The following is a 26321-nucleotide window of genomic DNA, read 5'->3' as shown; positions in this document are numbered from 1 at the left end:
CATGGTTCCTTGGAATGGGAGACTTGCAGGCATTTCTCATGTGGCCCAGAGCTGGACCTAGATTTTGCTCCTGTTGGTAATCATGAGCACGCTCAGCTCTCACGCTCCCCGTGCATTTGCTGGTGCCTGAGTTGGCCAACATTTCTTGAAATGTCAAGAAAGAAAAGACATAGAAATATTGATTAAGGGTAACATTTCCAAAGTGCCTATGGCCCAGATTGGCCCAGTGAAATCCATAGACGTTAGGAGTATAAATACCTTTGAGGAAATGGGTCTAAGTGACCTAGGAGCCAAAGCACCATTTTCAAAAGTGCTATGGGCATTTGGAGCCTAAGTGCCACTGAAAATCTGAGGGGTTTAGGTCACATTGGAAAACGGGGCTCAGGATCCTACATCATTTAGGTGAATTTGAAAATGTTTCCTTAAATTTTTTGCAAAGCTCTTTTGCCCTTTTCCAACCAGCTGCAACTCCCTCCTTGGGCTGTGTGTTTCCCAGACTGTGGCAGGAGCTCTGGGTCACGTCTGACCGTTTGTGTTCCTACCGCTGTGGGGAGTCACTTGGGCACCATCCACTGCACCAGATCCATTCCATGAAAATGTCAAAAAAAAAAAAAAAAAAAAACCCAACCCCAAAAGCAACGAGCCTGTGCAGGTTTTCAGGGAAATGAATGCTTGGGAAAGGAATGAAAGCTGCTTGTTCTGCAGCATCTGAGAACTGGAACAATTGGGAAGCCTCATGTTTTAATACAGAGCATATAACAAGAAATGAGGAATCAAATTGCAGGGTCCCTCTTTCCATGTGTGCTGACAGCTTGCAAATCATGTGGCATCAAAAAGTGACCCTGGCATTGTTGATTTAGAACTGTACTTGGGAGGGGAGGAGGCCATTGAGTCTGTCTGTCTGTCTATCATCACCATGTTTCTATCTCACTGTCTCGCTAATGAAGTACTGTATGTAGGCTCTGAATATTTAGTGACACTAGCCTGCAGAGGTCTCTTTTCTCCCCTACGCTCTCGGAATCAGGTGCCATTACTTAGATTTCCTTCTTTCGCTTATTCTCTCTCCTTTCTCTATCCTCATTGCCAAGCCAACCCTAGCTGTTGGGATCAGGCTGTGTGAAAAGGGAGGTCTTACACTGAGTGTAAGTGGAGACAGGTTTGAGTCCAGTCTGATTTCCATTGGTGTGACGCTCCACAGCTGAGGGCCTTTCCCTGAGAATGTCCTGCCCCACAAACCTATCATCTGCAGAGCCCCCTGGAGAGCAGTTGGGTCACAGATGAAGCAGCAGTCTCTGAGGTGCTATTACTAGGGATGTAAAGTTTCAGAAAATTTTGAAGGCATGGGAAAAAAATGTGTGTTTCTGGGGGTTTTCAGAACCCCCCCAAAATTCTGGGGAAAATTGAAATATCTGCAGTAGTTACTTGCTCATCAAAACTAAACTTTCTTTACTTCTAATACTGTACATTCCTAAAGTATCTTCATTTTCGATACTTACCAGTATTAGAGAGCATTAGAAGGGCAGCAGTAACATTGTTTTAAACATTACTCTAAAAGTTCTTTCACTGTTCATTCTGAGAGAAAATATTTTATATACGTTTCTTTTATATTTGTCCCCAAATTTCCAGTTCTTCCATACCAGGCCTCAGAAAAAAACAGGGGAAAAATGTCCCCCTGCCCCCCAAGTTTCTGTTTTTCCCTGGCCCCTCACATCTCCGGTTGTAGCTAGGCCTGAGTCCGTTGAAGGCCTTAAAGATCAGGACCAGGTCCTAGATTGTGACCAAGTGTTGAATGAGGAGCTAGAGCAGTGGGTTAAGCACTGGTGATGTGCCCTCCTCTGCCCTTGTTGCGTAGGAGACGGGATTCGCTGGGCTCTGTGAGCTGTCATTCCTCTGTGGCCTTTGCCTTCATGCCAGGCAGAGTGATCTGTTGTAGGCTGGCTTGGAGGGACTGAAGGGTGATCAGGCCCTGCCTGAGAAGAGGGGATCAGGCAGAATGGGAAGCCAGCATTTCATAACACTGTTGTAATCTGAGAGTCGCAGATCAGTGCTGAGACCAAGGCTGTCCACTACCTGGCTGGCTGGAGGGCAGAGACCTCCGATGGCTGAAGAGGTTAATACCCATGCAAGCTCCTCAAAGTGAGCTCCTCTTCCTGCTTCATCACCTCAGCTCCCCAGGTTATGCCTGCATCGTCCATGTGCTGCTCTCTCAGACCCTGTGACCACTGCCTGACGGCCTTGTCTGAGCCTGCTGACAAGAGAGGAAGCTGCAGGGCATTGGCAGGTTGTGTGCATTGGAGTCCACACAAGGCCTCAAGTATGCAGAGCGCTTGCCTGTCAGGCTGTTCTGTGGTCTATCCACAAGGAGCCAGTGAAGCCAGTCTGGGGCTGCACTGTTCCCTTCCCACAGCTCTGGGTTCAGTGGATAATACCCTGGGTAGCTTTGCAAACCAAGGCCACTATCATGGTCTCTAGAGTCACTGCCACGGTAGGGAGAGGTTCGGGGAGCCCCCAACACCGTCAGTGGGTGGGAGGCTCCCTGTACCAGGCCTCCAGGGCACAGAGGTGTGGTTCCCACACTCCTTTTTGAGCCACTAGCTGGTGCAGAAAGGGGTGTGGCCTTGGGGCCATCCTTACTCAGCCACACCCCCTTTGGGGCATCTGACTTCCCCAGTGCACTCACTTGGGGTTAGTCAGTGGGAGCTTTGCCACAGACCAGGTGTGCAAGGGAGCTCCCTGCTTCCTCTCTCCCCCACCCAGGGAGAATCACAGAATCTGGCCCTAAAATTATAACCTAATCAGCTTTTCTACTGAAGGGCATAAGCAAGGTCTGAGGGGAGGCTTCCTTCCAGCCCTCCCTGTACAGCACAGTTCAACGGGCCAGCAACCCTGGGGGCATTCTCCTTCCTTTACAAAGGTTTTGGTCACTGCTGGATTCCAAACCAGTCTAATCTGATCCAGCCATGTGGCAAGACCCATGCACTGAGGAGGGGAGGGGGGAAATTGATGTTACTGCATTCAGGGCACCTTGTACTCTGCAAAACAGCCGTGCAGGGCTGGAAGGAAGTGGCTGATCAGAGAACTCAAAGCATTTGCCACAGTGCGTGGAAAGTGAGTTCTCTGAAGAGTTCTCGTCCCCGATTGCATGGCGGTCTCTGGGGCTTTCCGTTTTACCCACTGTCTCAGGCTTTGCTTGAGGTGCAGCTTCAGAGAGCAGAAGGCAGAGGCCTTTTACAGTCTGAGTCATTTGCAGGCTGGGGTTTATTGCCTCATTTCTTGGAGTGCCTGACTGGGGACAGCTCTGCCCCATCCCTCCCTGCGTGTGGTTGTATATTTTTTTCTAACCAATAGTTGTCCCACTTTCCTCTCTGATTCTCCCACTTGTGGGGAAGGGGAGCCATAGCCCCCGGCTGTGACCTCTCTGCCCCGTCGAGTTAATGCTCCAGAAACATATCAAAAGTGCTCAAGACCTGATCCGAAGCCCTTTGAAGTCAGTGAGACTCTCACTTCCTACAGTAGACTTTGGATCAGACCCCAACCAGGTAACTCGCTGCATTTAAAATGCATGCGCCATTCTAATCACTTGCCTTGGCTGCAGCTCTTTCAAGGGACTGGTCAACCTGAAGCCTAGTCCTTTGGGGATTGTTAGTGAGTTACAGGTCACTTTGGGAATCACACCCGAGTCCCTCTGTACATTTTTGTGGCATTAGTCACATCGTTCTGAGTTTTAAATGGTTTCTTTCTCCCCTTTTGCTGTGTGGAATGCCGGTACAAGGGAGAACAGTGAAACTGATGCGACAGGGCGAAATCCAGGCCCCATTGAGGTCAGTGGGAGATTGAGCATTGACTTCACTTGTGCCAGGAGTTTTACCTGCAGTCGCATCCGACTGGAAAAGAGAGAAATATTTTTTCCTCCAGTGTCAGTGCTAGGAGTCTTGGCAGAGTGCAGAGTGACACGGTGGTGTTCAGTTCTTGAGGCCCAACCCCAGCACACTATGAAGGGGTCAGATTTTCACAGTGCTCAGTGCTTTCTGAAAACCAGGCCCCTTTAAGATGTCTCAGATTGGGACCCCTAAATCACTAGTCATTTTGGAGAATGTAGGCCCATGTGTGTTACTCGTGGTAAGTAAAATCTGTCCCAGAGGAGTGATTTGCAAGGAAACAGTGCCCCAAGCTCATTACCTCAGCAAGCTTTTCAGTTCTGTGCCTATGTATGCAAATAGGGAGAGCCAAAGAGTGAGTTTCAAAGCTGTAACTCAGGCTCTTGGGGTCCTGCTGACATTTACAGACAGTCTCAGCTTCTGGTGCTTTATGGCAGCCTCCAGGTCCCAGCTGAGCAAGCTATCCCCCAGGGTACGAAGCAGCAGGTGTCTGTCCTGCCCGTGCTGAGCTGGGCTGGAGTTGGCTAGCCCTGCAAGGTTGAAGGCATTCATGTATTTGGGGGGCAGGATGGGGATTCCTAGAGAGCACTGCTGGATTTGCCAGGTTAAATGATGGGCTCTCAAGGAATAAGCCCTATCATGGGCTTTTCATGGGCAGCTCAGTCCATTATCCTTTATGGGAGCATTACACAATAAAGCTGGGCAGCTATTTTTTCTCTTGAGACTTTGACCCAGAGTTCAAGCTCTAAACTGGGTTTGCCAAGGAGTGGATCAGAAGCTGTAAGTGACTAGCTGGGGCAGAGTGCCTCCCTCCAGACCCACACAGACACCCCACTCTTCTCTTTGAGCTGGCTGGCATCTGGGGAAGCCTGAACAGATCCCTTGAAATCCCTGGGCTGGGGCTGCACTGTCAGAAGGGTCAAGAATTCACATTCCATCTAGCCAGCTGGCTGTGGAGGCCATGGCAGAACCCAGAGTGGGCACAGGCAGCAGGTTGCTGCAGGCCTGGCGCAGGGCACAGCTCAGCTCTGTGGCTGACGCTGGTCTGGGGATGCAGTGTCATTGGAGGCGTGTGTGGCAGCCCTGTGACCCGGGCAGCAGGCTGGGAGTGCCACCCCGGCTGCATAGCCAGTGTGAGCAGCAATGAGTTGCGGTGGGGTGTTGCTTTTCCCCCCCTGATCTCGTAACTCTCTTGTGGGTTTCCCTATTGCCCTCCACTACAAGAAGGAGGGTCAAAGTCTGGGACTCCAGAGATCTGTGTCCTACCCTAGTGCTGTCACAGCCTCACTCTGTGACCCCATGCCTCAGTTTTCCCAGATGTAACATGCTGATGATGCTGACCAACCTCAGAGGGCCATTGTGAGGCTGAATTCATTGGTTTACAAAATGCTGTGAGATCCTTGGACAGAAGGTGCTACAGAGCGGCAGAGGACTCAGCTACCACCCTCTTTCTAATCTTCCTCTCTCTTCCTTTTGCCAGTTGTGTAATTGTGACAAATACTTGAAGATCTCCAAAGACCAAATGAGGCAACTGATGCAGCTCAGTGGACTCTTAACAGAAGAAGATAATGCAGGTAACTGAGTGGGCACCTAACAGGTTAATGCAGCCTGGCCAGGGGGTTGCGTTGAGCCGGTGAGTGGACTGTACTCCTGCACTGGGAGTACCTTTGCACTCTGTCGGCAGGATTTACAATAGCCCAAGGACCAACTCCTAATTTGTAAACGTCTCAGCATCCTGAGGCTCTGTGGGCCAGTTCCTCGGGTGGTGTAAATCAGTGTAGCTCCATCAGATGCAGGGCACTGATGTCAGTACACACCAGCTGAGAACCCAGCCCTTATCACTGAGGGATGGTGATTGTGCTTAAAGCGGACATTTTATAGCAGCTTTTTTGTGCGTGTGATTTGTTGGTCATTTGACTTCAGTGCAAAAATAAGTTACAAGGATTTAGACCCACACAATTGTATTGGTGTGTAGACAGTGTTCAGGTACGGAGGTGCAGTAGGTGAAGTCAACACTATGTTGCAATTCCTCGATCATCTCTTCTCCCCAGCAATTTCCATGCAGCTGGGTATTGGGAAGAGAGTAGCAGTAGCCGCTCCTAAAGCCCGTTGTTAGTTGTGTGGCCTTTTTAACTGAAGGACTCATTTCCAGATTCTTTTTACTGAGATTGCAGCTCCATGAAATATAAACGTGGCACCAAGAACTACAGCTGGGCTTTCCAAAAGGAGTTATGCCCCCAACTCAAAGCCAATGGGAGTTGGGGGGCTAGCTCCCCCTTTGGAAAAACCCAGCCCACACAGACAATAGTCTAGCCCTTTGTAGACAGGAAGGGTCTGATTCTCCAGTCTGCACCTTGTGGTGCAGCATGTGAAACGTTACCAGATCAGACTCAGAGTCTTTCACCCCCCTTTGTGCTGGTGTACCTGACTGCACAGGGTGCAGGGTGCCAGGGAATCAGGCTCAGCCAGCAAAGAGCATTTCCAGACCTGGGGTAGGTTTGCCATGGACTTGCACAATAGACAAGGCCCTTCTGAGCGTGCAAACAAAGACCCTGATCAGCAAAACTCCAGGACCTCTAAGCACAGCTATAGTAGTACAGCCACACTGATTCTTTGCCTTTGCACTCGTCCACTGGCCGTTGGGTGGAGAGGGCTGTTTTGAACGCTGGGTGTAGTGATTTCCCGTAGGTGCATTAGTTACAGTCTAAGGACTTTCCCATCTAACTCTCTGCAAACTGTGTCAACCACAGGCTGCAACGTGGCTTCTCATTGCTAGTGTCTCTAATGCCCCATATGCTGCCTCCATGGCTACTCTTAAACTGGGTCAGATTGCAGCTGAAGTGATTACAGTCTAACTAGAACTGCCCTTAGAGACATGGTGGGGAGGTATTCTTCATTTCCTGTCTTAGTCTGCTCTGGTGTGGTGTTGGCTACAGCTGCCATGCTTCACCCCAGTTGTGGCAGCGTTTCAGTGAGTGACATAGAGGCACTTTGTGATTTAAAAAAATAAAAAAAAAAGATGAGAGGCAGTGAGGTCCAGTGGGCAGTGCACTGGAATAGGAGTCTGGAGATCTGAGTCCATTGCTGGATCTGCCTCTGACCTTCAGCGCAGCCTTAGGCAAGCCACTTAACCTGGCCTTCCCTCAGTTTCCCTGTCTCTGTAGTGTGTAGACAATGATCATTCCTGTACTTTGTGAAACACTCGGAGCGCTATAAATGCAAAGGATTTACTATTGATTAAGTGCAAGGACCCTTGGGCTGAGGGGAAGATGCAGTAGATGTGTGCCTGTCATTCCCAGTACTGTGCCTGGCTGGGGGGAATCAGAGCTTTCCCTGCTGAGAGCTGTTCCTGTTCCACGGTAGCCCAAGACTGGCCCAGCCTGTACAGCCCATTTCAGAGTCCTGGATGGGAAAGCAGAAATGCTTTGGTTTATATTCAGCTGTGATAGGTGCCCCTTTCTCCCCAGAGCGCAATGCACAGGGAATGTGATGTGACTAGAGGGTCTTGCCCGTCATTGCTTCTGCCAGCTGAGATCATTGCACACACCTGGGGCTTACTGCATTCCCCCATTCTCCCCCCCTCAAACTCCCTGTGCCCTCCCCTCCCCCTCTTTCAGGGACTCCCTGCAACCACTTTGTGTGTCCCCTCCCTCATACCATTGTCCCACACATCTGCCATGTTCTATGCCCCCCATTCGCTCTCCCCTCATGCCTGGGTCCCCCATTCCCCCCCATGCCAGAGCTCAGTGTGTGTTCCAGGTACCAGGGGCTCTGTGTGTCCCCCAGGTTCCCTCCCCCATACTGTGCCCCCCTTCCTTCAATGCTTATTTTATTGTTTTCTGTCTGGGGGATCTGGTTTTCTGTTTTTTATTGCAATCAATAGGTTCTGCGCAGTGATTCCTAGAATCAGAGGTGCTGGAACAATTTATATAGTGGGGGTGCTGAGAGCCATTGAACCAAACTGTAAACCCTGTATATAATGGAAACCACTTCAAGCCAGAGGGTGCCGCAGCACCCTCAGCACCCTAGTTCCAGAACCTATGCCTAGAACATGCCTGAAATTTTGGAGTTGATCAGATGCAGTGTCCAAAAGTTACTGCATTACATGTGGACAGGCAAGTAGGCAGGCAGAGAAAGGCCACTGAGTTGAGCATAGGACCTCACTTTGCTAAGCCAACAATCTGAATCACATGCCAGCAATTCTGGCTGAGAGATTTTAGGGGAACCTTGATTCATAGATTTTAGGACCAGAGAGGGCATGCGGCATTAGCTCTGTGTCACGGCAAGGTCCCCTTTGCACTGGGGCAATACTCCTTGGGTTGTGGTTGTAGACAGATTATGCTGACAGTGCAACGCAAAGCAGCCACTCCGTCCTGGAGGATCCAGCCCTTTGCATCCCACAGTTACTTGGAAGGCGAATGATCTCCAGTTTCTCCACAATAACCCATGCATCTCCTCCAGTCTCTCCAAGCAAGGCTGGGGACTGTCTCTTCAGATGTTTTCAACTATGGGACTGAACAGTGAGAGAACGGAGTATGTGATGCCAAAGCAACTGTCTGTGTGAGTCACATATGGATGGAGACCATGCCCGAGAGACTGAAATGCAACTAAAGGCTGCAGCTAGCACGGTTTTGGCCCTCTGCACCCAGGGCCGGCTCTGGCTTTTTTGCCGCCCCAGGCAAAAAAGCCTCCGGCCGCCCCCCCCCCCAGCGGGGGGGGGAGGGAGGGCGGCCGGAGCCCTGGGAGGAGGGCGGCGAGCCCCGGCAGGGGCTCCGCTCTTCCCCCGGCGGCCGGGCGGCCAGAGCCCTGGGAGGAGGGCGGCGAGCCCCGGCGGGGGCTCCGCTCTCCCCCCGGTGGCCAGAGCGCCGGGGGCAGGGCGGCGAGAGGGCCGGGCTCGCCGCTCTCCCCCCCGGCGGCCGGGGGGGAGGGCGGCCAGAGCGCCGGGGGGAGGGCGGTGAGCCCGGCCGTGGCCCCGCTCTCCCCGGCGGCCGGAGCGCCGCACCGCCCCCCTCCAGGTGCCGCCCCAAGCACAAGCTTGGTGGGCTGGTGCCTGGAGCCGGCCCTGTCTGCACCCAGATGGACCTGAAGCTGCAAAGGGCCGTTTGCTAAGGGTGATCACTTTTGGGGGAGGTCCTGGCGGTGAATGACAAGAACCCCTTGGTGCTTGCCATGTTGGATACGTCTCTAGTAAGGTGTTTTTCTGTGCTGTTCTGTTTGACTTGTTTCCATTCCTTTTTATGGCCAGGCTTGTATGTTATTAATAGACGATTAATCCTTGTATAATAACTCATTTGAATTTTTACTTTGGGCTTTGTACAGGTTTCCCAAGGTTTGGGCACATTTTCCAGTCCAGTCTGTTTAGGGCTTATCCAGATTTGCCAGAAATTGCTCACAAGCCCAGACAGAACTGCATGGGCGGCTCTACCTTTATTGCCGCCCCAAGCACGGCAGGCAGGCTGCCTTTGGCGGCTTGCCTGCAGGAGGTCCACGGTCCCGCGGATTCGGGGTACCCGCCGCCGAATTGTCGCCGAATCCATGAGACCGGCGGACCTCCCGCAGGCATGCCGCCGAAGGCTGCCTGACTGCCGCCCTTGCAGGGACCGGCAGGGCGCCCCCCGTGGCTTGCTGCCCCAGGCACGCACTTGGAGCGCTGGTGCCTGGAGCTGCCGCTGCAGAACTGCCTCAGATGGAATTCCCAGCATTGTGGTCCCCACAGCTTTCCCAGGGGTGGTTTATGCACCCATGCCACAGGGGAAACAATGAGCAAGTCATTTTTGTGTTTGTGAGTTGTGTCACAGGCTCACGGAGCTGTGCCTTCCCTTAGTTTTGTGCTGCACCCTCACCCCATTGCTATGAACCCCAAGAACATCACTGGGGAGGATTCTGCTACAAAAATGATTTTGCAAAAACAAGACTGAAATGATAAGATACCTAAAAATTACATGGGCCGTAACATGGTCCTTAATGAGGCAACTTGGCCCAGGCAACACATGTCCACACCTGGGTCACCACGTTTCCAGGGACACTAAAGCGGAGCATGGGCTCTGACATGCCATCAGCTGGCCAGCCCTGTTTCAGCCACAGTATGGAACGGGAGACCATCACATAGGTCATTCTAACCAGGCCAGGGGACATCAAAAATATTACTTGCCTAGTCTCACTGTAATGGAGGCCAGCTCTGGTCATTGATATCTTAGTAGGGCTGTGACAGGAGAAATCAGACAATGTGAGAACCCAGACACGGGCCATGCTTGGGCACTTTAGATTAAAAATTTGAATTTTTTTGTGAAAAATTGTCATCATTTTTGCTGACTTTTGTAGACATGCCTGGCTGTGTCCCATCTATGCCATGCACTTAGACACATTCATGTCTGACTGTCTTCATTCTGGCAAGCTCTGGTAATGGCTTCACAACAAATCAGGAGCAAACATATAAACTTGTTCTGCCTCCCAGTAGAATCTTTTCATGGCCTTTGATATTCTTCTTCCTTTAAAAACATGCTCTAGCTCCACCAGGAGTTATGGCCTTGATACAGGATTTGATGGGAGAAATTCTAGGCCCTAAGTTATGTAGTTGGTCAGACTAGATGATCAACAGATCCCTTCTGGCCTTCAAATGTGAGTCGGTTTTCCTTACTGCACCTGTGATTTTCCTAAGCAGTCTATGGCTCCTTTTGCCATTCCAAGCTAGAGAATGGTGAAGGATCAGATATATCAAGCTAGGACATATGAGGAGGGACCAGACGGTTACCTTGGGATGCCCTATTCCTGATGGCAAAGCTGTGCAGAGCCAGGCTATGGGCACTCTGGGATGGATGTGTTGCTGACATGTTGGATGTCAAGCTCACAGCTGTTTCATAGCATGCAGAGCGGGTATCCTAGATTTGAGAACAGAGTGCAAATATTTGGCTATGTTGTGTGCAGAATTTTTGTCTCAGCTGATAGCTGGTGTGCAGTGTTTCCAACTCGCATTACAATCTTCATCACAAGAGGTTGCCACATTCAGGATTTGCAGTTGCTCATATGAGATGTGTGGTCAAGTGGCTTAGCTAGGGGATTGGGAATCTGGAACCAGCTGCAGATTCCAGCTCTGATGGTATTTACCCTTAGGTAAATCATTTGATTTCTCCGTGCCTCAGTTTCCTTATCTGAAAAATGGGAATAATACTGGCCTGCCTCACAGGGAGATGCAGTGAGCCAGGACTTGTAAAGCATGTTGAAACTGTAATTAACCATTGGAACCACTTACCCAGAGTCATGGTGGATTCTCCATCGCTGGCAATTTTTGTATCAAGATTGGCTGTTTTTCTAAAAGAGCTGCTCTAGTTCACAGTGAATTGTTTTGGGGATGTTCTCTGGCCTATGCTATGCAGGGGATCAGACTAGATGATCCCTTCTGGCCTGGGAATCTATGACGTTCTGAATCTATGTGACACACTAGTATAAGCAAACTGCAGAGCACTTGTAACAATAATAACTTACTCTGTTGCATTTTGACTGGATCTCCACCGCCCTCTTCCTCACAGCTTGCACTGAAAGCCCATGGAAGGGAAATAGGTCAGACCTTTCTGAGAGACCCATCTGTGCCCCCCAAGCTCAACCAGCTGTAATAGAACAGCCTTTTCAGCAGCAATTGGATTTCTGCCTCTCCCACTAGAGGGGTGTGACTCTCACCTGCTGCCCAGTGAAGAGGGCTGCCATGTGACAAATCTGACTTTACTGCCATGGTTGGCCCAGCTGGGGATGGCTGTCCTCTGAGCTACCGCATCCGCCCTGCAGCTGCTGCATAAGGTGCTGTCACCCTCTGATGGGTGTGCCCAGAGAGAGAAGTCAGTGCATTGTGGGGCCTCATTCTGGTGGCTGAGATTGCAGGGGGAGGAAGAGGAGGTGGCAGAACATGGCCCTTCTCCTCTACCAGTAATGGTGACCCCAACAGGAAGTGGAAGATTGTGGCTAAGGCTCTCGGCCCAGGGATTCACAATGGGTTCATCCACTTGGCATTCACTCCTAACGGGTTCCAATCCTCTCTAGGTCAGCTTGGTGACCTCGTCCTCATCTCCAGTGGGTGTTTTTCCACCTCGTCTGTATATTGTGCCATGGTTCCTTTGGCAGAGGTGGGAGTCTTTGCTGAAGTGATGTCCAGACGTGGAATAGCCAGGGGCGGCATGGCTGGCAGAGCTGGGGAGTTGTAGATCAGGACTGGCAGGCATTGACAGAACTCAGGGCAGCCCAGTCTGGAATAGCTGGGGGTGTTGTGTGGCAGTACTGAGGGGTGTTGGCAGAGGCTGACATTAGACAAACAGGGATATTTCATCTCAAGATTGAGGTGCACTGGCACAACATGTGGAGGCCACGACTGGACTAGCAGAGGATGCTGCAGGTCAAGATTGAGATTCCTGCACTGAGCCAGGCTTAAACTGATGCTACTGAGCCTTCCAGTCCTCCCAGATTTTGCTCCATGTAGCAGCAGAGCTGGGAGAGACCCAGGGCTGTTCATTAAAAGGTCTGGTGGTTGTGAACGCAGCACTGTGCAGTGTGGTGAGCCCCAGAGGCACCCTTGGCATGGGACTGTGCAAATGGCAAGAGGGTGGATGAAGGATCCTTGTTTGTGTCACATGAACAGCATGGGGAAAATGACTGTTAAGATGGGGTTGCTGCAGATAGACTGCTGTGTATACAGCCCATGAGTGCTCCCCTGGCTGTGACCCTGGACACCTGTTTGTTCAGCACGTTTCCCACTCACTTGCCTGCAGAAGTGACTCAGTATTTCTTTCCCTTCCTCCCCCCAGCTTCTTAAGGTCACTCTTCTCTGCACTGCTGATTACAGCGTGAGAATTTTCTCAGCCCTTCACTCTGCGGTGTGGCCTGTGATCTCAGGAAGGGGGGAGGAAGTAGCCAAACGGGGAAAGCTTTACAGCTATCAATTGTTCTGTGCTGAGGTTTAAGCTGCATGTCTCCCAGGGAAGAGTTGGGGTCTTTCTACATCTCCCGCTTCTCCACCAAAGCTCTCTGGGGCCAGGCCAGTGATTCTGAGGCTAGGGGCTGCCAGGGCAAACCCACCGACACTTCCTCACAACTTGGTGAACCCCACAGCCTCCTTAGCCATGGACTCAAGTCTGCACCTAAAGAGGCATCAGTCTGTTTAGAGCCCTCAGTTAATTACACTTGAAGCTGGGATGGAGCTGTCACTTTAAAATAAGGTAGGCTTGAGGTCTCACGAGAGGGCTACAGAATCTCATGCCTGACCCTTGCATGCTACCTTGGCTCACTCCGTATTGAATGTTGTGCCCATCTGATTGCCACATAAGGATGGACATGCAGTAACACAACCCAGACTTCCTTGAGCATTCGCAGTGGGCTTAGGATAATGAGTCCAAGGGGCAGTGCTCAGGGATCTCCAGCTGAAGGAGCCACATAGCTCTTTTCACCCATAGACTGCAAAAGTGGGTGAGCACTATTATCCCTGCTTTGGACATGGGGAAACTGAGGCACGGTTCGGCAATGGAGCTTCCATGGGGTCTGGCAGTGAGTGGCAGAGCCGGGGTAGAAGCCAGAAGTCTTGATTTTCACTCCCATACTCAACCGTTAGACCAAGCTGCCTCAGAAAGATACGCATTTAGTGCAAGGTTGAGTGTACACTAGAAAGAGCAACCCCATAACCATAATATGTTGTTCTGAATTATTATTATTTATTACAGGCTCACCTAATGGCCCCAAATGAGAGTGGGGCCCCATTTTTTCCTATAGGTTTATACAGCACCTAGCACAATGTGGCCCAGGCCTCTTTTAGACCTCTAGGTACTACCACAATATAAATATCAAATAGTAATGGCATTGAACTGTGCCAGGCACTGTACACACACAGCGAGAGAGTCCCTGCCCCGAAAAACAGCTGGGGATAGACCTAGAGCCCAGCATGAATGTCTCAGAGGCTGGATGTTCATTAGAAATGTCTGTCAGCCCCCTTCCCACTTCCCTCTCCCATGGTGCAGATACCCTGACAGGTAGTAGCCGTGGGTTCCCAGAGCTGTGCAGACATCACATCAGTATTATCCTGACGGTGAGCAGAGAATAGGCAAGAGCCAGCTGTGTCCTTTGCTGATGCAAGAGTAAAACCCAGCAAAACAAAACATTGGGGGCAGGAGGTGCCAGGCAGGGTTTCTGGGGAGGCTGGGGGGAAGGCAGAGAATCCAACAGGATCCCTTTCCCTTCCATGAAACCCCATAGAGAGCGAGGAGAGTCTTGGACTGCTTCATGACATTTTTTGCCTTGTTGCTTTGCATCAGCAGAGCAAAGGGGGGCACAGGGCTTAACTCCCAATCTCCATCCTACCCAGCTCCGAGAAAGCCCTAAGAACTTGGCCCCTCCTGCGTTGAACTGGTTGCACAATCCAGAGTCCTTTGTCCTTTTCTTATCACAGTTATCTGGAAGGAAAAGATAATCAGGCATCTTCAGTTCCCTGCAATAGAGTGTGTTTCTCAGGCTCGTAACTTCCCTTATCAGGAGCCATCTCTCACCAAGGGAAGGTTTCCCATGGACCTTTGTCCTCCAAGAATGCTCCCGGGTGTGTTTTCAGACTTCTGCAAAGTCTTTATGACAAGTGCTTTCTTCAGAACACCTAGCTCTTAATTGCCAAATTACAAGGGAGTGTGTTGCCAGTGTGAAGGAAGTGCTTACAGTGACAGCCCTGAGAGCTGGGCGAGGCTGTGAGCATGTCAGAACCTCCTGGCAGAACTTTGTGTGTCTCAGGATATGGCAGGGGTCCATTATTCCTCAAGGATCACACTTCCACAGGGACCTGCTGCTGCTACACAGCCAGTACAGACACAAGAGCATTGGTGCCCAGGTCCAAGCTCTGTGGCCTCACGGGTAGGAATGCAGGCTGTCTGCCACAGGTGGGACTGTACAAGAAGAGAACAGGAGATGGACCCTTTGCTGGGGTGGCATTAGCATCCCAAGTGAGACTATGTTAATACCCTCTGACAGGGTCCAAGTTGGGAGAGCCTCCTACCCCGGCCTGGAACTCACACGACATATGGAGAGTATTTTTAAAGCGCGGTTTCTAACATTGTTTGCCCTAAGCAAACATTTAAGGGTGGGGCTTTCAAAATGCCTAAGTGATGGAGGAGCAAAATCCCATTAAAAAATCCCATCCTTGAAAACCACCTTTCCCTTGCTTCTAGTCCATTGCTCTTCCCATGGGTGTTATACTAGGAATTCCCCAGTCCTGTGCCCAACTCAGTGCTGGTGTGTGGGGGATCCCGCTAACAGTGGGACGCAGGCTCGCCGGGACCTGGCTCTGCCGAATGCCCTGTAGTGAATAAAGGACATTGCGGGGACTGGTCAGCTCATGCACTGGCGACCTTAACGAGGTGGGTAGAATGTACCACGGTCGTATTTCTGTAGGGAGAATTCAGTGCTTCTGATCACCAGCTCTCCCCCTGCCAGTTCTCCGTCTCCCAAACAAATCCCCCTCGAGCTGGGCCAGCCTCCAGCCTGGCTCCTCATTAGCCACCACTTGACACAGAGGGCAAAGAGCATGGGATAGGAGTCTGGGGTCTGGTCCCAGCTCCGACACTCACTTGCAAGTTACTTAACCTCACAGGGCCTGGCTACTCTGTCTATTACATGGACTTAATGATGTCCCCCTCCCCCCCCCCAGCAGAGTGCTTTGGGATCTGTAGCTGGACAGTGAGAGGGGGTTGTTATTTATGTGTTTGTCCAGGTGGGGAGAAAGGAGGTCAGAGAAGCAGCCCCTCACACTCCAAGTTGGATTGCCACCAGCATTGTTTCCCCCTGTCTGGGGGGCTTCATTTCCCCAAGAAGGAACCTCATCAATAACAATACAGTAACCATCTTTCTTTTTACCCCTCATGGCCTCAGAGCTGCCTGGGCATTCAGCTGTCCTCACAAGGTGTAGACATGTCCCTCTCTCCAGAGCCCCAACTCCTCTTCATGGAGATTAGTTGTCTCCCTACAACACTGGGTTTGTCACAACAGGCAAGAAGTCCCATTTCACCCCAAGTAGCGCGGGATTAAGCACTGCTGCCAGTGTGAAAGTGAGGCCCTGGAATAGGCCATGAAAATTGTTACAGTGGGACCCCGGAAGCTGGAGTGCCACTCCTTCCAGCCCTCCCACAGTCTCTTTGTGATCCACTTACTGCCTCCCAATAGCAGAACCACTCCGGCAGTTTGGCTAATCTGGATTCTACGGCACTAGCAACACCTGCCGTCATGGAGACCGTCACGTAGTTCCAGTGCCACCCTCATAAATATTTACTACTACTGCTAAGTGTCAGAGCAGCCGCTGCAGCTGGATTTGGATCCTGGAACCCAAGCATCAAGTCGCAGCCCTGGCAGAGATGACTGGGAGAAGACTCTTAGATAAAGATTGGAGGGGAATGAGGATTTCTGGTCCTGTCAGTTTCTCTTTTTTCATGGGTATAGGACATCACATAGGGCATAGGACATGGCCATCGCTTGGCTTATCCAGTTTCCTAGGCTGAGCCAGCACTGTTGGGTTTGGACAGCAGAAGTTTGGTTGCTGTGCGCAGTGGGGTAATGAGACCCACATCAGTGGGTGTGCGTGAAGGAGTCTGCCAGCCAGTGCCCAAGAGAGTCTCATGAGGTAACCTGTGTCCTGAGGGGAAAGTCAGCATTGCCAATGCCACTGAAGTTGTGGCACACAGAGCGTGGGGAAGGGCATGCATATTGTGAAGTTCTGTGCACCCTGTGCTGTCTGTAGCATCTCATTTTGGCAGCTCCAGTGGGCGGAGCTTGGTTTGTGGAAGGAGTTTGGAAGAATAGCTCTACTTGTCACTCCCCAATTCCAGCCCTGCTTTTAGCACACTTCTTAGGTGTTTAAAAGCAGGGAGATATATTCTACCTGCCAAACCCTTGGTTGGCTATACAGAATAAAATGTCAGAAATCCCTTTACACAAAGGCTGTTGGACTCTGTCGTCCCAGAGTGATCCCGGCGGGCGGGGGGAGAGGAAAAGGCCTTTTTAATTTAAAGATGTTTTGTAATGGGATTATTAGTTCCCAAGAGGTGTTTCTAATTGATTTGATAGGGAACAGAATTCATTTCTGCCCCTCAGAGGGTGGCAATGGGAATCCAGGCACTGGCATGACTGGTCACAGACAGGTCCCTTGAAAATGCAGCTGTAAGAATCTCCTGGGATGTTGTAATGATGCTCTTGGCTCCCCTTGGTCTCCCATGCCCCCCCCCCAGCCTCCCTAGCCATTGCTTAGTCTCAGTGAAGTGTGGGGTCTCAGTGCTCTGCGCTGGGATTTCAGTAGTTTGTGACTGCGCTTAGACAGCGGTCTCAGATACATAGCAGGCGCCAGCGCCCTCAGCCACACTGCTGCACGCCCACCACAGACCATCCGTTTGCAGTCTTGTCTGGCGGTGCGTCAGCCAGCGCACGGACACAGCAATGCACAGTGCCAAGGAGATTGCAGCACGAATGGGGCTCACGATGAGCTGTCCTCTGCCTTTTAACTATGAAAGGTGCACGTGCGCGTGTGCCCGGGTCCAGCCAGTTTGCCTTGTAGTCAAGGTGTGGCTCTTTGTTTCTGTGCACACTGCATTCCCGGAGGCCCCAGCGCAGCAGCACATGATCGCTGGAAACCCAGAATTCCCTGTGTGGGCGCCCCAGCTCGGAGCCATGCTGTGGATTTTAGCACTCTCCCAAGATAAGGCGCCATATTTACCCTGCTTTAGGAAAGGAGGGGGGAGAAAAATCCCTCCTTAAAGAAATCTTCCCCTCTCCTCCCCCAGCCCCTTTCTCTCCATAACCACCACGGAGATGACCTTTTCACTGTGACTTTTTTCTAAGATTGTTTGCCGAGTTGGCACCCTGCTTACTGGCTCCCAGTGGCCTTTTCAGACAGACTGCCACAGGGACACAGGCATCTTCAAAAGCCTTTGAACCGAATTCCATCGGGGGAGCGGGGGGGGGGGGGGGGGGACTTTACAAGCTTCCATTGAAAAATTGTTACTTTGAAGTGATGTTGCATTTTCAACCCATTGAAGTGCCACAATTAAGAGGGGGCCGGGGCCGATCGAAAGGCAAAATGCTGGGTGTCACAAGCCTTTCTCTCCTTTTCTTTGTAACGATGACCCCCCCCCACCCCCACCCCGCCCGTCTCACCAGCCACATCCCACAGGGGAAGGGGAGTGTGGCCGGGCGGGGGGTTGGTACTTCACGCTTTACAGGGTGCCTTGAGGAATTTTTTTTAAATCCCACACGCTATCCACTGTGCTGGTGGGAGAGTTGTGAAGGCCCCGTGGCTGAGAGCTCGCAGGGCTGCACCGGGGCTGACAGACAGGGAGATTTCCAAAGAGGGGAGAAATGCCAGGCATTCCTGGAAGAGCACAAAAGCTCAATGGACTATCAGTAAAGCCCAACCATGACAGCTTGGTACCTTCAGAGAAGAAAATAACAGAAAGGGATGATTATATTTCACCATTTCAGGGCTGAACATGCATTTTCAAAGACAGAAAGGGGGCGATATGGTAGGGCAAACCAGGGGATTTGCCACATCCCCAGCACTAGAGCTGGTGGATTTTTTTGGCAAATAGTACATTTTGAAATGTTGCCTCGTTCAGCCCAAATGACATTTTTGTGGGTTTTCATTTCAGTGAGACAAACAGACCAAAATTCAGTTCGTCTTTTTTTTTATTCTATTTTTGAGTTCAGCCACCGACCTGAAAATCAGTGATTCGCTCAGGTGTCCCCAGCCCAGTGTGATACTGCTGGGGGCTGCACACAGCTGTGTTTGAGGTCATCATTATTATTGATCATTATTAGAACATAAGAACGGCCAAACTGGGTCAGACCAAAGGTCCATCTAGCCCCTATCCTGTCTTCTGACAGTGGCCAGAGCCAGGTGCTTCAGAGGGAATGAACAGAACAGGACAATTATCGAGTGATCCATCCCCTATCATCCAGTATCAGCAGCTGGCAGAGGCTTAGGAAACCCAGAGCGTGGGATTACGTCCCTGACCATCTTGGCTAATAGCCATTGATGGACCTATTCTCCATCAATTGACCTAGTTCTTTTTTGAACCCTGTTATAGTCTTGGCCTTCACAACATCCCCTGGCAATGAGTTCCACAGGTGACTGTGCGTGTGTGAGGAGTTCTTCCTTGTGTTTGTTGTAAACCCGCTGCCTGTTAATGTCATTGGGTGACCCCTGGTTCTTGGTATTCCAGTAGCATTTAGAGGCTCTAGCCAGGGTACAAGGCCCCGTCATGCACAGATACAGAGTGAGAGCCAGTCTCCACCCCCAGGAGCTTACAGTCTAAATTGGCAAGACAGAAAAAAGGTAGGCAGGAGAAAGGAAGGATTATTCTCTCCATCCTGGGTCACACAGTCACTCTGGGTTTCAGACTGGAAATAAGGGGGAAATGTTTAATAGTCAGAGTAATTAACCACTAGAACCACTTACCAAGGTCCTAGTGGATTCTCCATCACTGGCAGTTTTAAAATCAAAGACTGGAGGTTTTTCTAAAAGTTTTATTGTAGGAATGAATGGGGCAGGTCTCTGGCCTGTGCTATCAGGAGCTCAGCCTAGATGATCACAGTGGTCTCTTCTGGCCTGGGAATCGGTGCCTCCCTCGGCTTTGCCTGCCCCTTGTCAAACATGCAAAATAAACTGAAAAGTCCCTGCCTAGATTTGCAGATTTTAAAGCCAGAAAGGACCACTGTGATCATCTAGGCTGAGCTCCTGCATAGCACCGGTCAGAGAACTGCCCCAGTGACTCCAGCACGTGGCTCCCTTCAGAAGACATCCAGCCTGGAGTTAAAGACTCCATGGACGGACTAGAACACAACAAGCTTAGGACCGGTGGTGTCTTAAGCCAGCCATAGACTGTGTCCTGAAATCTTCCTGGGTGGTGTTGGTTTGAGTGACAGCCCTTATGTCTTTACATTTTGGTCAGGGTCTGTCATCACATTTGCCCAGTTCTTTGTTTCCTTTCTGTGGTGGTCGGATAGTTTAGGAAAGAGATCCCACATGGACTGTTAGAAAAGGCATATAATACATTCCCAGGGCATTCCCTTCTTCCCGATCAGCAGAGCTTGGATCTGGTCACAGGGTGCTTAGATGTTTTTAAATGTATCAGCTAACATGGTAGCTATGTCTATCGTGACTCTCACACACCTTGGGGCCAGGATAATAGACACGTGCTGAGAAACCTCTGTTATTTTAGAATAATAATACTGGATCCTTCTCCAGCACCTTCCATCGAAGGATCTGAATGTACTTTATACATTAATTTGTGATGCCTCTGAATGCCACTGTGGGATAGGGAGGGAGGGATTATTACTCCAGTTTTACAGATGGGGAAACTGAGACACAAAGGAGGAATTGGCTTCTCCAAGGTCAGCTCTATCAGAGTTGGAACCAGGCACCTGGGCCCTTGAGTGCCAGCCATGTGCTTTGACCACACAGCCTCTGGTTTGATAGCAATTCACAGCCTCTTGCGTACACATGGTACAGGCACTACATAGCCAGGCACTCGGCATATGCTTAGCAGCACTCCTGGCTTGGGAATACACCTCTATTGAGTGGGGCCCGAGCACAGCACGGTGGGAGCTGAAACACAGAATGTGGGGGTTCAGTTTTGCACAGTGGCCCTTCATCTTTCCATGCAAGGTCACACAGCGCTGTGGGGCAGGCAATCAAGAGCTCTCCCTGCCATGGAATTCTAAGCAAGGGTTAACCAGTCTGAAGGAAGGACAGGGCTCATTCTGCTCCACTCCTGCATGCCGCTCTGGGACATTCCTGGGCCACAGAGGGAGCTGGAAGAGGCAGGGGAAAGATTCCTCCAGCTGGGCACAGCCCCCCCTCGCAGCTTCTGGCTTAGGGCACGCTGGGCTCAGCGGGGGAGTATCAGCGCACTGAGTGCTGGGGCCAGGGGGATTCTTGGCTGTCCCTGGGGCTGCTTTATCGGCCATGCAGTCCCCACAGCAGCACAGACTCTGGAGGGTGTAAACGTGATGTAAAGCTCCCCACCCCCACCCGGGCTGTGGCTCCCAGGAGACAGAACAGAATTTATCCCCATAGGATTTCAGAGGCATTTCTACAGAACATATTACATACGTCTCTAGAACCCTATTGGTTTCAACCCTAGGATTTTTCCCCAGTAACACTGCCCTGTGTTTGAATTCCAGTCTCCCCCCACGCGGGGCATTATGGGCCAGTGGAGGAGTCGCTGGCCCAGGAGTCAGTCCTGGCTCTGCTTTGTGACCTCAGGCAGGTCACTTCATCACTTGCCACAGGCACTGGAGAATGGCACTGAGCGCTCTGTGCAGAGTGCTTTGAGATCCAGGGCTGAAGAGCTAAGGACGATTCCTGTATTACTCTATTGCACTCCCTGGAACATTGAGACAACTCCTGACGGAGCTCTCTTGTGCCCTGGAGAGGAACAGCCCCAGTGATGTCATACCAGATAGATGTAAGTTGCCTTTTGTTGTATAACTTTTGTCTAGACAAGAGAGCTCCCCATGCCAAGGATGAATCAGCCCCTGCTAATATACTCAGTCCGCCTCCCTGCGTCACTTTCTGCCAGACTTCTTGATGGATGACAGTCAAGTCAGTCTTGGACTTTTGCCTCCTGGACCCAGCCATGCCCTCACCACTGGGACACAAGCAATGAGAACCTGCACTGCAGTGCCAAAAAACGAATAGGTGTTGTAGCTTTGTTGGCAATGGCATCAGTCCCTGTGCCCACAATGGGATTTTAGATGGAAGCACGTACGCTCTAGGAAGTGCCCAGCCAAAGCTGCCTGCCGGGAGCAGGTGCACAAACTGAGCTCCCCAGGGAGCTATCCATGCAGGATCACATCATCTGGATCAGAGGAGCATGTCTCTTTGGCTTCTTTCACCTCAGAACAAACATCACCGTGTTGTTGGGGGGCAGAGGGGAGGAACAAGAGGGTTGCATAACTGTGCTCCAATTCTGTGTTTCTGCAAAACACAACGCCTAAACCATCTAGTGCCTGATGCCTTTAGGACCTGAATCTAGAACAATCCAGTGTAGATTGTTAATTGAGTCAATTACTTTTCCAAAGCTGATCGCTAATCCGGATAATTATTCATAATGATATCTAACATTTCCACAGCTCCTTTCATCCTCACAGATCACAAAATACTTTGCAATCTTTCTGCTTTCTTTCTCTGTCTGTGTCCTTTGGAATGCAGCCACCTCTGAGGTGGAGTGCCACAGCAGTTTGAAAGTACACAGCAACTACACAACATCTCATGTCAGTGAAGGATATCATATCCACATAAACTTGAGAGGGAATTACAGAATGTATTGCCCAAACTGGCATTTATCCAAGACATTGGTTAATATCCCTCCTCTTGTGGAATGTGCAATCTGATATTTAATGAGCTCCAATTGTTTGGGCCTCAGTTTCAAAGTACACATAACAGACAGCACTGCCATGAGCACTCGACCCACAGCAACACATTTTGCCATTGGTTCAGTAGAGACCTTGTCTCTGATCACCAGGACCTGCGTTTTCCTTGGTAGTTTCCTATCCAAGCACATCCAGGCAACCCAAAGTGACATGGCTGCAGGCCGCCTGGATGAGCAGCAATTGCTAAAGCTTAACTTGGGGGCTCTGTGTGTCCTCATTTGGCCACAGCAATCAGCAGGGTTCCCCAATACCATACATTATAGAGCAGCTGCAGATGATACTCTGGGGGTAGGATCCCCCAGCTCCTCACTCTGGCCCCTGTATGCCATTGGGGCCAAGGGAGAATTCCTTTGGTGTAGGCACACACAATAGGCCCACACCCTACACTTTCCCCTAGGTAGGAGCATGCGGGAGGTGGAGCCAGTGCCTGGGAAGCAGTGCCCATGACTACAGCTGGTCTGTTTTGTGGCACCAGCACTAGAGAGGCTGCTGTAACTGACACCCTGGCTGAGTCACGATTTATTTTTTTAGAAAATTCACAGCAGTGTAAATGACAAAAATCTTGAATTTCACAGAGTTTCCAGAACGAAGTTTACAAGTAAAGTTAATCAATTTCAAGGCATGTGCATGGAATGAATTTTACAATTGAATGTCAATGATTTTTTACAACTAAAATCTGCAGCAAACACAAACATCTGCAATCCCCTAAATGTTCGTTTATTTCTGTTTTATTTGTGAATTAAAGTTAACATCATTAGTCGCTTCACTTGTTCCTCATTCATGGATTGCCCTGCATACGCACAGCACTCTAAGCTGAGGTCATCTCTTCTGTTAAATACTTGATTAGAGACATTTTCCCTTTAAAATATATTGTAAATATCACGGGTTGGAGGCATTACCACAGTTTCTGTGCCCTCCATGAAATTGTGATTTACACGGGGCCCTAAACATAAGATATGTCTACACTGCAAGGGAAGGTGTGATGTAGCACAGGTCATCTTACCCAGGCTAGTTTTAATCTAGGTAGTTTTAATCTACGTGGCAAGGGCTTTTGCCTGGGCTACCAATCAGATCACAAGCCTGCCAGGACCCTGGGTACATACTTGGGTTTCTACCCTGCTCTGAAACCTGCGCCACCATGTCTTCACTACTGTATTTACCCAGGCCAGTTAGAGTAAAGCTAGCATGGTTATGCCTGCCTGCACATTCCCTTGCAATGTGGACAGGGCCAGCCAGGACTCTGGATATGTATTCAAGCGGCTAGTCCATGCTGCTGTGGCTTCACTGCTGTTGTTATCAGAGCCAGCTTGGGGGCATCCGCCCGTGCTGCAGTCACACCTCTGACTGCAGGAGAGACAGACCCTCAACACAGCCTCCAGAGTTGCCCCAGCCCATGCAGCAGCCCAGAAGCGGAAAGGCTTACCATCTTCTCAGCCCTCTCCCCGCAGTCCTGGTTTCTTGGGTGGCTGATGAACCTAGAGTAAAGGTCACATGGGGGGAGTTGTTGAGCACCAACCCAGCTCATCACACCTGTTACTCAGTATTTAGTGTCTGTTTGTTTTCTCCTGTTTCCACAGATTGGCTGGCAAAGTCTGAAGAGAAACAAGAGACAAACCCAGCATCTGACACCTCAGAATCCGACTCCCCGCAGCCAGTTTATAATCCAAACTGCCAGTGGCTAGAGGAGTCAGACCTCAATGTGGAGACCCTGACGCTGGCCACAGGTGCCTCCCTTCAGCTAGCAGCCATCCCGGCTGGGGTGCTGGGCAAAGCCGACCTGTCTTACTTCTACTGTTGCACCCAGTGCGGCAAAGTGTTCTGGGAGGGCTCACACTTTGGGCGAGTGGTCTCTCAGTTTAAGGAGGCTTTGGGCACCGCAGAGGGAAGCCAAAGCTTCTATGAGCTGAGCTGAGGCGGAGGGTTCCTGACTAGGGACTGGGAATCTCAGCTGGATCCTGATTCCCCGATGAGCCACTGCGGCTTTAACAGGAAATGGACTTTGGTTTGATGTTAAGGGCTGGGAGTTTGGGGCAAAGGGTGCTCACAATACTGTAATGGGCCTCACGATACTGTAATGGGCCATGGAACCTACAGGCCTGATATCAAACGGCCTCCAAGGAGATCATTAAATCTGAGACGTTCCGGGACCGATCCCTGTCCTCTGTTGCACTGGTGTCGCTGGGGGAAGGGGTGTTGCTCCCTAACCACCCATGGAGCCATGTCCATGCCTCCCTCAGAGAACCCCCATCCGCACAGCCCTCCTGCCACAGAGCAGCTCCCTCCAGCTCCAGAGGGGGGCGTGAGTGTGATGTGAGGAACTCCACTGCCCCCCAACACCTCCCAGCGCTGCAGGCACTGAGCCGGCCACCTCCTCAGTCCCAAGGCTTCAGCTCTCTCTCTCGGGCCTGATTCTGAGAGGCACCGAGTGCCTGCTCCTCCAGGAGGCGCTGAGTGCCTCCCCTCGCTCCCATAAAGCACTGTGTCATTTCTTGTCTCCCTGGGACATTGCCCTGTGGCATGGGTGATGCCCAGGCCCTGCCCAGCCAAGGACCCTTTGGCAAATCGCCAGGACCCCAGGGCTTCACCTAGCTCATCTGAAATGCAACACGTTGTGGCCGTCTTTGTCCGAAGGGCTGGCTGCTCAGCTAAGAGGGAGGCAGTAGATGCTGGGCCTCCCAGTCTGGGTAGGCAGGGCCAGGGCTAGGACTTTGGGGGCTCCCAGCGAGGTTATTCATTGGTGGGGAGCTTGGTCTCCATTCCCCCATCTTCCCCTCCCAACCCCAGGCAGAGACAGTGTGTGGGGGGCTCAGTCAGCAGCAGACCCCCATCCCCAAAGTAGGCTTCACAGGTGCCATGTGTCACGCTGACTGGAGTGGCTCACGACTACCTCAGGGCAGACTGTCAGAAAACAAGGGCAGACACCCCAAACTGGTGGTGTGGTCTATAATTACATTTCCCCAAGCCAGTAACAAATGTGAACTCCTGGATCACTCTTACCAGGCTCACCATGGAATCACAGACAGTCCCCTTAGACTCTCCAGTCTATCTTGCCATCCAGGCAAGCTGAACTTTGTGATAAAACATTCTTTAAACCCCAAACCACACCACATCAGGTTTCTCCCAGTCCCAAGAGACCAGTCACCCCAGATCAACTGGTACTACAGATCTTACACCAAAGACAAGGCTGGCAGCCAATTCTATAGTAAACTAACTATAGATTTATTAGCTAAGAAAAGGAAATGAGAGTTATTGAGGTTAAAGCAGGTAAAATATATGCACAAGTGAGTCACAGTTTGTAACTCCAAATGGTGTCAGTGATGTAATAAGCTTCTGGTTTCCCCAAAGTCTTTTCAGGGTACCCAGATTGTCTCTGGGGATCTCTGCTTTGCATCCAGTACACTTCCCTGTAAGAGTCCAAACAGTCCAGACATGAAGAATCTTTCCCTGAATCCATTCTTATATCTTCTGACAGAAGACCAGCTGACAGTGTCTCTTCCCACGTGGGCTTTTCCTTTGGTGATGGAGAGTGGGGAATGCAACTTAGTCTGTTGACCTTAAGCCATCATACATAATGGCCACTTGCTTTGAAATTAGGATTTTCTGTTAAAGTCCTTAAGTCCTTACTTAGCATTTCACAAGATTTCTTTGATGGGTATTTCATTACAGTGGTGTACACAATGTAGATGTTTGCTATTACATTGTAACAGGAACAGATAAGTGAAAATAATACAAGTAACATTCCACTAGTTTTCACACCTGAATACACTCTTACATTTACACTCATTTTCTCTGTACTAATACACAAGTGAATTGGCCTGTGGCTCTGATCAGACCTGGTCTGCCAGCATCACACCAAGAACCAACTGTGGCCACACTGCCTGGCCTTGTGCAGAGCCCAGGGTCACAGGTCACCTTACAGAACATGGTGGCCCCACTAGCAGAATAGAGCTCTGTAGGAGACAGGTAAAGGTCTGGTGAGAAGCAGCCAGCAAGCTCCAGTTGGATTCCACA

At 50.7% G+C, this 26321-nt stretch overlaps 1 protein-coding gene across 1 annotated transcript in view; it reads left to right on the top strand.

Annotated features, from left to right (window-relative positions):
* Positions 1-24222, top strand: part of EXD3 (exonuclease 3'-5' domain containing 3) — a 514556-nt gene extending 490334 nt beyond the window's left edge. The window contains exons 20-21 of the mRNA XM_065418596.1: positions 5359-5452; positions 23888-24222. Coding sequence (XP_065274668.1) covers positions 5359-5452; positions 23888-24222 — 429 coding nt within the window. The remainder of the gene's footprint in view (positions 1-5358; positions 5453-23887) is intronic.
* Positions 24223-26321: the final 2099 nt, after the last annotated feature.

This window comes from Emys orbicularis, chromosome 18, assembly GCF_028017835.1.
Source record: "Emys orbicularis isolate rEmyOrb1 chromosome 18, rEmyOrb1.hap1, whole genome shotgun sequence".
Classification (NCBI taxonomy): Eukaryota; Metazoa; Chordata; order Testudines; family Emydidae; genus Emys; species Emys orbicularis.
This window is presented reverse-complemented; position numbering and strand designations above follow the sequence as displayed.